The sequence below is a fragment of the Caloenas nicobarica genome, chromosome 7, assembly GCF_036013445.1.
Source record: "Caloenas nicobarica isolate bCalNic1 chromosome 7, bCalNic1.hap1, whole genome shotgun sequence".
Taxonomy (NCBI): Eukaryota; Metazoa; Chordata; class Aves; order Columbiformes; family Columbidae; genus Caloenas; species Caloenas nicobarica.
The window spans coordinates 21,905,705-21,916,065 of NC_088251.1; the positions used below are offsets into that span (position 1 = coordinate 21,905,705).

A 10,361-nucleotide genomic window follows, 5' to 3' on the forward strand; every position below is an offset into this window, starting at 1 on the left:
AGCACCTTGAAAAGAACAAAAGGGCATTGTCACTCAGCTTCTTGCGCTCATGCCATGTAATGAGCAATTTGAGCAGCAGTAGGGTACATGGGGAAAAGCAGGCAGATCTCCTGGATGGGCCAGTGGTGGAAAGAACTCAGGGTGAGAAAAAAAGAGTTTGAAGACTCTCCTGGGGCTCTATAGTAAATTGCACAGATGAGCTCCCCTCAGCTTAGTGATATGAATACAGATCCCTCTCTTGACATAAGCTCAGCTCCTGCCCTGTGGTTTTCTTCAAAGGGTGCAAGCAGACTGTGATGTATTCAGAGGCAGGTGAGGGCAATGGAAGGTGTTAAATTGCTGGGCTGGGTCCACCTGGACACTTCAGGAATTTCTGATCCCAGCTGGCTCCACAATTTAAAAGGGCCAGGCTAAGAGCAGCTGCATCATGGTCCTTAGCAGGAGAGCAGGATGGGTGTTGCAGGGCAGTCTAGGGCTGCATATGGAGCTGTGCTCTTCTGGGGGTTTCTTGGTCCCCTTGCTTTGGTTGTGGGGGCTCAAGATAGTGTTTTTTCCGATCCCACCCTTCTGGCTTGTGGCCAAGAAAGCCTGCAGCTCACCCTGCCTCCAAGCTGGGAAGGGAATACTTCCTTTGTGCTGACTACTTGGGGTGAGTGAGGATGGTGTCAAAAGGATTTTTTTACTGCTGTATCTTTGCACAGTCCAGAGGTATGCCTGGAATGAGGGAAAATGGACAGGTTTGGGTGTGAAGTGTTGTTTAACAGCTTCCATGCATCTCGTGAAACCAGGGGGCTGTTTATATGACTCAGCAGTCAAGGGTTTTGGTGGAGTGCTGTGGCTGGGTCTAGATGGTCTTGGCTGCTGTGTTCCTTCTAATGCCCCTTCTGGCCCAGACCCTGATACTGACTAGGACCTTGTTTACTGTAGAAAGGTGGGATTGTAGTGGACCCTATCTTTCATGTGGAATGCTGAAAACCCTGCTGCCATCTCCTCTTTCCTTAGACACTCAGGGGAAGGCACATGCTCTTCAGAATGACTCTGACTGTGGGCTCTGGGTATCTGAGACTCCAGATGGCTCCAGGAAAGTATCGGTCTCCTATACTGGCTGTTATGTCTTTGAATGGGTGAGTGACCTTAGGGGTTCTGCTGGAGCTGTGGCCACTGCTGCTCTGGCTGCCCTGACTGGTGTGGCTCTCCCCCAGGATGGCGGTTACCTCATGCTGGTTGGGCTTGAAGGAACAGATGCTGCTGGACAAAAGGTTCTTCATGAAGAGAGGCTGCTCAGGTGCCCTGTGGACCTTCCTGGTAAGACTCTGACAGCTCTTTTGGAAACTCTGTTTGTATTTTGTGGCTATGAGTGCAATTCCTTTCTGATGGCTGTTCCTAGTCAGTCTGGGGGATGGGAAAGGGGAGTTATTGCTGTACAGAAGACTCCCTGGAAAAGCATTTGGACACAGGAACCACCAACTTGTTTAGGAGTTGTGACTCCTTTGCAGGGTCAGCAGGTGAATGTTCCTGTGTCTCCTAGCTGTATTGTGACTAGACTTGTCTGCAAGTTCAGGGATTGAGACAGAGACTAGGTACAATGACTCTCCTAACTACCAGAGTTAATCTGGAACACTTTATCTTGGCATGTTCCATGCAGTCCAATCTCCTGTACAAGGCTTCAAGGGGAGTCTCTGTTCCAGGGAAATGCAGGTCCCTTCTGAGCAAGCTTCCGTGCCAGGCCATGTGTTTGGCCCTTACCTGAGTCTCATTTACCTTGATTTGTACACAGAGACAGCAGGACACCTTCCACCTGTGTCATCTTTGTCCCCCTGCTCTTGTGCTTTAGCTGCAAACTCCTATTTCTTCCAGCCCTGGATGCTCCAAGCAGTGGTGTCTGTTCTGCTGTTCTCAGCCAAGACCGCCTGCCGTGTGCCTCCTTGCCTATCAGCCAGGGAGACTGTGAAGCGCGAGGCTGCTGCTATGACCCTAGGGACAGGGTAAAGCCTTGTTACTTTGGTAACACAGGTAAGTGTGAGCAACTGTCCTCCCCTCTTCCTGGAGGAGCTGCAAACTAGGACTCCTCACTTCCCTGGCAGAGCAGGATTAGTGTGTACCAGTCCTGCAGGTCGCTCAGGGCTATGTTTTTGGCTCTCAAGAATACTCTCACCCATTGAGGTGTCCAGCCCTTTCATGTGTATTGCAACAGACCTTGGTGTATGGCCAGAACCAGTGTTGCTGTCAGAGCTGGTTGCACTTGTCTTGCTGTGCTTAGCATTTGCTTTGGGTGTTACAGGCAGGAGAACTTGCAGGACTTGCTGGCCTTGTCTTTGCTGTGATGTTTAAACCTCCTTTCCATGTCTTTTCTCCCTGAGCTCAAGACTGATTACATCTTTTCCTCCAGTCACAGCTCATTGCACACCAGATGGCCGGTTTTCTATTGCTGTCTCTCGGGATGTGACCCTGCCACCCCTTATCCTGAACTCTGTCCAGCTGGCCAGTGGACACAGTGCTGGCTGTGCCCCTGTTGTGAAAAACAGCGCCTTTGTTGTGTACCAGTTCCCGCTCTCTGCTTGTGGCACCACTTTTCAGGTAAGGGCTGCAGCTGTCACTGCACTGGAATAGCAGGAGCTTGCAGACTTGGAACAACCTGAGGTGGCTTTGGCTGCTTAGTGGGCACCATACAGACTTGCAGAGACCAAATGCTGTTCTCCAGCCTGGGATTAATCCAGCTTGACTTTACTGCAGCAACAGTGCCTGGTCTGTCATTGCAGGTGACTGGAGACCAGGCCATATATGAAAATGAGTTGGTAGCATCCAGGAGTGTGAAGACTGGGAGCCTTGGCTCTGTCACTAGGGACAGCACTTTCAGGTAATACTCTGGGGCTGGTATTGCCGGGTGCCACTGTGTTTAGTGTCACCAGAGAAATTTTTGCTTGTGACAAGCTCTGAATTCACAACAGGGCACTGGAGTAGGCTAAGGACTGGTATGTCTCTCATTAGTACGAACAAAGCTGGTGCTGATCTCTGACAGTCTGCAGACTCAAATCTGAACTCTGAAGAGAATTTTAAGTATTTGCTAAGAGGGAGTGTTGGAGGAAAGGTTCGGAATGTGACTAATTAAAGCAGATATCACATTACCATATGGAGAAAGGAAGTATCAGAGTGACCTTATCTGCCTGATTTGGGTTTCTCCTGTTCCACCAGGCTACATGTCCGCTGTAGCTACTCCATCACTGGGAGCTTCATTCCCTTGAGTGTTCAGGTCTTCACATTGCCACCACTTCCTGCTGTGTCCCAGCCAGGTCCCCTGTCCTTGGAGATGCGTGTTGCCTCAGGTACGACAGGTTTGCACGACTTGCTCAAGGCTCTTGCTGCAAGGCTCTCGTCTCTGCTGAGCAATAAGGGAGTATTGAAGGGTGAATCCAGCACTGCTGCTTCCCTGCCATGATGGGGACTTACTGACATGGCTATAAAGTATGCTATCATGTTGCCTCTCTGTTTGTTCCTGCTTTAAAATGGCTCTTGGATTTCTTCTGTTCCAGATGCAAGCTATACTTCCTACTATACTGACAGTGACTATCCTGTTGTGAAGACTCTGAGAGACCCTGTTTATGCAGAAGTCAAGATCCTTCAGAGAACAGACCCAGACCTGGTTTTGGTCCTGCACCACTGCTGGGCCACACCAAGTATCAATCCCCAGCAACAGCTGCAGTGGCCTGTTTTGGTGCATGGGTAAGTGACTTGTAAATAGTTGTGGGTCAGGGGAATGACTAGCACTTTGGGGAAAAAAAAAAAAAGATGAAAACTGCTGGTCTCCTCTTTTCAGGTGCCCTTATGCTGGGGACAATTATCAGGCAGAGCTGGTACCTCTAAGTCTTGCCTCAGGACTACTGTTCCCCTCTCATTACCAGCGTTTCACTCTCTACACGTTCACCTTTGTGGACTCCACTTCCCAAGAGATGCTCTCTGGACTGGTAAGATCATATCCTGGTTGCCTAGCTTCCTATTGAGGACAAGCGACATGTAAGCAATAAGAACCACTTCATAGCTATGAGACTCTTGGCCTTCTCAAGGGGGAGGGGGCCCAAAGACTAGGAAAAATCTGTACTGATACAGTAGTAGAGAGGTTGGTGCAGGAAACATTCTCTGAGACAAATGTGGTAGAGGTTAAGTTGCATCACTGGAGAGGGGTGACAGAAACTGAGACTACTGAAAAGGGTAGGTCTACTTAAGCAAGTGCTAGCTTGCTGCCTAAGCTATTCTGTTAACTAGCTTAGGGTGCATGCTCCAACTATTGTAATCAATGTTCTCTAAATTTGTTGGCCAAAGTGACTTGGAAATAGCTTTTGGTATGTGGGAAGCATCTGGGCTCTGAATCTCATGTGACTTAACTGTTCAGAAGCTTGTGAAGTTCACCATGCCTTGTACTGTTTGCTCAGTACTCCTGAGATCAATTAATACTCAAAGCTGGTCCTGGCTGCACCTAGTAGTGGTGCTTTGACAGCTGTGTCCTGGGTGTCAGGGAGAAGTGCTGTAATGCTGGATCTGATTGAGTTTGAAGGTGTATAAAGGCATCAAAGCTGCCTGACAGCAGAGGGCTCCAAGGCTACAGCCTACATGTGAAGCAAGACAAAGCAATCTTTCTGCCATCTCCTTTCTGTCACCAGGTGCACTGGGTCTGCTTGGGATGGAGTTAACTTTCTGCAAAGCAGCCCATATGGTGCTATGTTTTTTGGATTTGTGGCTAAAACAGTGTGGATAACACGTCAGTGTTCTAGCTATTAGCTGAATAGTGTTTGCACAGCATCAAGGCTTTTTTTCCATGCTCTGCTGTTTCTTAACCCCAAGTGAGTAGGCATGGGGTAGGCTAGAAGCTGGGAGGCAGCACAGCTGGGACAGCTGACCCAAGTTGGCCAAAGGGATATTCCATGCTGTATGATGTCATGCTCAACAATAAACACTGGAGGATTTTTGTCTTCCAGTGTGGCTGATGCTTAGAGACTGGCTGGGCATCAGTCTATTTGTGGTAGTGGGGTGGGTGACATGCCTCTGCATCATTTGTGCTTTGGTTTTGTTCTTCCCTTCCCCCTTTCCTTCACTTATTAAGCTATCTTTATATCTCCAGCTGTGGGTTTTCTTGCTTTTGCTCTGCCTATTCTCTCCTGATACTGCTGGGGTAGGGTAGGGGGTCAGTGAGGCTGTGTGGGTGCTTAGCTGCTGGCCAGGGTCAGTGCATCACACCAGGATATCACCTGCCTACAGATGCTGCCTTGAGTGATCCAAGGCTGTGTCACATTCTTTCCAGGTGTACCTGCACTGCAGTGCCTCAGTGTGCCACCGGACTGTACAGGAGTCCTGCACCACCACTTGTCCTGCTAGAGCCAGTAAGTGTCGCAGCCTTCCTGTTCCACAAAAGGACAACAACGGTCTAGCATCCACACTGGGGGGTAGGAGGACATGTAGGCTATGGACTAGTTTCTTCAAGCCATGGACATCTTGACGAGGCATTTCCTGCTCCTTTCCACTGAGGAAGGGCCCTTGCCATTATGTCAAAAAGGCAGAGGTCTTCATAGTCATAGTCTCTTCATTCTGTGTTGACTTACATGGAAGGCCTCTCCTTCAGAGTTTCATGTGTTAAGAAGCTGACCTGGAAAAAGTCTGACATTCAAGGCTACACATTATCTCACCTTCATGCTGCTCTATAGGGGGTAAAAGGAGTGCTGAGCATCCTCTTCAGGACAGTGCCTCCCATGTCTCCAGCAAAGGCCCTGTGATTTTCCTCCAGGATGAGCTAAGGTGGGCCGCAGCCAAGGATGGCCTTGGTAAGCATGTCAGCCCAACACAGCCAGGCTGGAGAAGGGGGCTGGTCTAAGTCTTTCCACCAGAAAGACTGAGCCCCCAAGGCATCCCTGTGCCTTGCTGGGGGAGTGTTAACAGGGGCTTCTCTCTCCACACAGGAGCAGCTGTTCCTGCTGTAGCCCCCTGGGCTCTGGGGTTTGCTGCTGCAGCAACTGGAGCAGCTCTGTGCATGGTGCTTGTGGCTGCGGTGCTGTGGCGAAGGAAGGTGTCTGTAAGGCATTAAATCAATGTACTGCAATAAAGTGGTTGTCAAACCCACTTGGTTCATGCAACTCTTTCTCCCTGGCCCAGAGCACATGGGGCTGTACAGGAGTGTGTCTTGGGGACCCTGGCTGTGAGCCTTTGTTTGCAAGACAAAAATTATCATGATGGCTGTGAGACCTTTCCAAATGCTATTTTTCTGCATTAATCTCACGTTCTGGATATTATTCTGCTCTGGGATTAGTATTAACTGTTTGCTGCTGTCAAGAGGGAGCCCTTGTCATGGCCTGGGCTGCTGAGAAGCTGCAGACAGAGGTGATGCTGGGTGGCGTCTGCATTTCTGTCAGTGGCTAAGATGCCCTTCAAAAGTACTTGTCCTGGCTCTTAAGCTCTGAGTTGAAGTGCAGCAAAACTCATTAAAAGCAAATCCTGCAGCCTCTTCTCCTTTGGGCATGCAGAACTAGTATTTGACCGTGCAGAGGAGCTGAGAATTGCCCACTTGCTGCTGAGCTCACTAGGTAAGTTGAGGCTGTGCTTGTGTGGCAGGACTTGGAGACAGGGATGCCAAAGCACTACTCACATATATGTGTCTTGCTGTACCTGAACCTACTTACCTACTTCTCTTGCTCTGGAAACAAAAAAGGCCAGGTATGGTGGTGTTTGTTGGTTTTTTTTGTGGTTGGTTGGTTTTGTGTGTGTGGTTTGAGGCAGGGGAGAAGGTGTTGTGTTGTGGGGTGTGTTTTTTCCCCTCCTGGAGGATGAGAACAGGGAAACTTCATTCCAACTGAATAAAAAAAAAAAAAGGTTCAAGGTAGTTTGAACTACAGATCAGAGCAAACAGTTAAGAGTCTTCAAAGTTATGGGGTTAAAGCAAATTTGACACCACTGGCATAACAGTGCCATGGATGTGCTTTTTTTGAGATGAGAAATAAAACTTATTCTAAGCAGCAAGAGCAGTTCAGTGTGGTCAGTTACTGCAGTTGAGCAGAATTGTTCTCATCTTGCTGAGGTCCTGGGCAAAAACCTCTCCTGATGGTGGAGGGGGAAAGGAGGTGCCACCACCATCCTTCCTGCTCAGGCCGAGGGATCTATGGTGCTTGCACTCACACTGAAATCCCCTTAGAGTTGATGGGGTAGTCCTTGAGCAAGGGTGCTTTAGGGGAAGGAAAAATTTTTTCTTTTCCTCCCCACAGGCTTGATTAGAAATTCCTCCTGTTAAAAGACAGGAGAATAGCCTTAATCATACTGCTCAGGGGCCTTCAAAGGGGAAGAGCAGCTCTTACTTACATAAAAGCAAAGGACTGAACAGTATCTTGCTGAAGGTAGCAGATATTGTTCTATTTAATTGGCTTCTGCTGATGCTGTGTGTAATTGGAAGGTGTTAACCACTGGTGGGAACTACTTTTTAATTCCTTTTTTTATTCCAATAAATTTCAGGAATCATCTTAATGTCTTTATTTTTCTGGCAGAACTGCTCTTCCTTGCTACTTCCAGGGTAACTGGTGTTCTTATTTTTGCCTGCTTTTAAAATCTAATCAGGAGAAAAGATAAGATTCCTCCAAATCATATGGTGGGAGGGTGAAGGAGATCACAGTCTGGAAAAATCATCAGCTGGAGATGGGTCAAACAGCCTCTTCCTTTAGGGAGTGCCTCTGGCAACTAAATGGCCTTGGTACAGGTGGAGCTCTGTCTGGGAAAGCAGAGTTTCGACTCCTAATGTGCCTTATGACAAGTCTTTAGCAGCTGTCTATAGTGTTAATTAACTGAGTAATTAGAGGAGTAATACAGACCACACCTTTTCAGTATGCCAAGCAGGGTGCTCTAGCACTTCTCCTAACTGTGTGTGCTAGCCAAGATCTAAACATCTTCCTGGCTGCTGCTGGAGGCTTCCCATGCCTTGGTACAGCAGACAAGTATTTGCTTAGAGACCTTAGATGCCTGAGTGGAGGCTGGAGGGCTGAGGGAAGTCTCTGCCCAGTTGCTCCCTCCTGCCCTCCACAGTGTTGCTGAACTGTCCCGAAGTGGCAGGGAGCTCTGGGTATATGTAGTCTCTGGGGATCAGCTACATTCCTCTGCAGGGACTCTCCATTTTGGTGGAGAGCTGGATATTGCTGTAATGGACCTGCTGCTTAGAGATAGGTGAGCAAAGAAATGAATTTAATTCCCTTATCCACTCTGTTGGAAGCCTTCTGTGCTTAAGGCTTGCTCTTTGGTCCCTAGCAGGAGGGGAAGGGCACAAGCAGTGGGATGTGAGTTGTCTGTGGGAAGTGCTGGCACAGGGTGAAAGGCAACATAGAATTGCTTAGGTTGGAAGAGACCTCTAAGATCAGAGTCCAACTGTTACCTAGCACTACCAAGTCCACCACTAAACCATGTCCTAAAGCACCATATCTACATGTATTTTAGATACCTTTGTGGGTGGTGGCTCTACCACTTCCCTTGGCAGCCTGTTCCAATGCTGGACAACCCTCTCTGTGAAGTTTTTCCTATTACCCAATCTAAACCTCCCCTGCTGTGACTTGAGGCAATTTCCTCTTGTCCTGTTGCATGTTACTTGAGAGACTGACAGTCACCTTACTACAGCCCCCTTTCAGGTAGTTGTAGAGAGTGATAAGGTCTCCCCTCAGCCTCCTTTTCTCCAGGAACTTTCTCTCTGAACTTGCTCCAGCTCCTCAATGTCTTTCTTGTAGTGGGGGGCTAAAACTGAACGCAGGATTCAAGGCGGGGCCTCCCCAACATTGAGTACAGGGGGATGATCACTTCCTGAAGTCCTGCTGGCCACACTATTACTGATACAAGCCAGGATGCTGTTGGCTTTTTTGGCCACCTGGGCACACTGCTGGCTCATATTCAGCCAGCTGTTGACCGACATCCCCGGGTCCTTTTTGGCCAAGCAGCTTTCCATCTGCTCTTCTCTGAGCCTGTAGCATTGCATGGGGTTGCTGTGATCCAAGTGCAGGACCTGGCACTTGGCCTTGTTGAACCTCATACAATTGGCCTCAGCCCATTGATCCAGCCAGTCCAGATCCCTCTGTAGAGCCTTCTTACCCTTAAGCAGATCAATGGTCCCACCCAACTTGGTGCTTTCCACAAACTTACTGAGGGTGCACTCAATTCCCTCATCCGGATCATGAATAAAGAGATTAAACAGAACTGGCCCCAACACCAAGCCCTGGGGAATACCACTTGTGAGTGACTGCCAACTGGATTTGACTTCATTCACAACTCTTTGGGCCTGGCCATTCAGCCAGTTTGTTACTCAGCAGAGAGTATGTTAATCTAATCCTCAAGCAGCCAGTTTCTTCAGAAGGATGTTGTAGGAGACAGTGTCAAAGGCTTTACTGAAGTCCAGGTAAATAGCATCCACATCCTTTCCCTTACCCACATGGAGGTTTCCTCCTCTGGTGGATTTTTCCCCTCTTTCTAGCCTGTTCTCCTCCAGTGAGGGGCTTTCATTGCTGCTTTGTTCTGTAATTTTCTCTCCTGCAAAAGTGTACTCTTTCCTTTCTACCTTCACAGCTGGATTTCTTGCTTTCCTTTTTCAAGGCATCTACTTTCTTTAGTTTGATCTCATTGACTTTTCTCATTTATTTAGTTTGATCTCATTGACTTTTCTCCTTTACTTTGAGTATTTGCATATAACTCCTTGTCTCAGCATGCTCTTCAGCCTCACTCCATACAGCCTGGTGATATGGCTGAACTAAAGGTAGTGTGGGTTGGTGTAGACATTGTCTTAGGTTTCTGCAGGTGAAGGAAAGGTGCTTTGTCCTGGAGGGTGCTGAGGGCTGTGAATGAAGAAGCTTGGGAAGAGCATCCCTGAGGCCAGCCAGTACCTGTCAGGTGAGGCTGTTGCATGGAGCTGCTAAGGAATGCAGATTTTCAGAAAGAAATCCCAAAGCTGAGCATCAGTGCGCTTTGTCCCCATTGCCTTCACCTCTGGAAGCGGCGTGTGCTGCCCTGCCATGTCTGCCCACTCTGTGGCTTTGGCAGCAAAGCCCAGGAACAGCACCTAACACAGAGCTGCTCAAAATGAACACCTATGCTCGGTGATAGCTGGACTTTCCAAAGGCCCTCCTCGCCCTCTGGATCTTTGAGAACAGCACCAGCCTCAGAAGAACAAACTTGCTGCTTTGCCCAAGCTAAAGAAGTGATTTAAAAGCTTGGAGGTAAGATTTTTCTCTATTGACAGCTATGCTCACCTGAAACCTTAAATGTGTGGTAGCTGTTATACTGCAACCCAGGTGTTCATTAATGAAATATCTGAAAACAATTGTCGTAATAGTGAAGCTTTTTATTAAATTTCTTATACTTGC

The 10,361-nt window shown here is 48.3% G+C and overlaps 1 protein-coding gene across 1 annotated transcript; it reads left to right on the plus strand.

The window, feature by feature from the left end:
- The first annotated feature begins 450 nt into the window (after positions 1 to 450).
- Positions 451 to 6,070, plus strand: ZP4 (zona pellucida glycoprotein 4). The gene is made up of 12 exons (XM_065639291.1): positions 451 to 649; positions 1,003 to 1,124; positions 1,203 to 1,305; positions 1,858 to 2,013; positions 2,390 to 2,577; positions 2,760 to 2,857; positions 3,193 to 3,323; positions 3,531 to 3,720; positions 3,815 to 3,962; positions 5,294 to 5,372; positions 5,694 to 5,810; positions 5,946 to 6,070. Exons 1-12 carry the CDS (start codon positions 451 to 453, stop codon positions 6,068 to 6,070), a joined length of 1,656 nt encoding a protein of 551 aa, XP_065495363.1.
- The last annotated feature ends 4,291 nt before the right edge of the window (positions 6,071 to 10,361 follow it).

What these genes read in the sequence shown, in the direction of transcription:
- ZP4 (XM_065639291.1), top strand. Translation starts at nt 451, where the DNA reads ATGGGTGTTGCAGGGCAGTCTAGGGCTGCATATGGAGCTGTGCTCTTC. An exon ending in TTGTTACTTTGGTAACACAG is followed by an intron (nt 2,014 to 2,389) that starts GTAAGTGTGAGC and finishes CTTTTCCTCCAG; the next exon opens with TCACAGCTCATTGCACACCA. An exon ending in TGGCCTGTTTTGGTGCATGG is followed by an intron (nt 3,721 to 3,814) that starts GTAAGTGACTTG and finishes TCCTCTTTTCAG; the next exon opens with GTGCCCTTATGCTGGGGACA.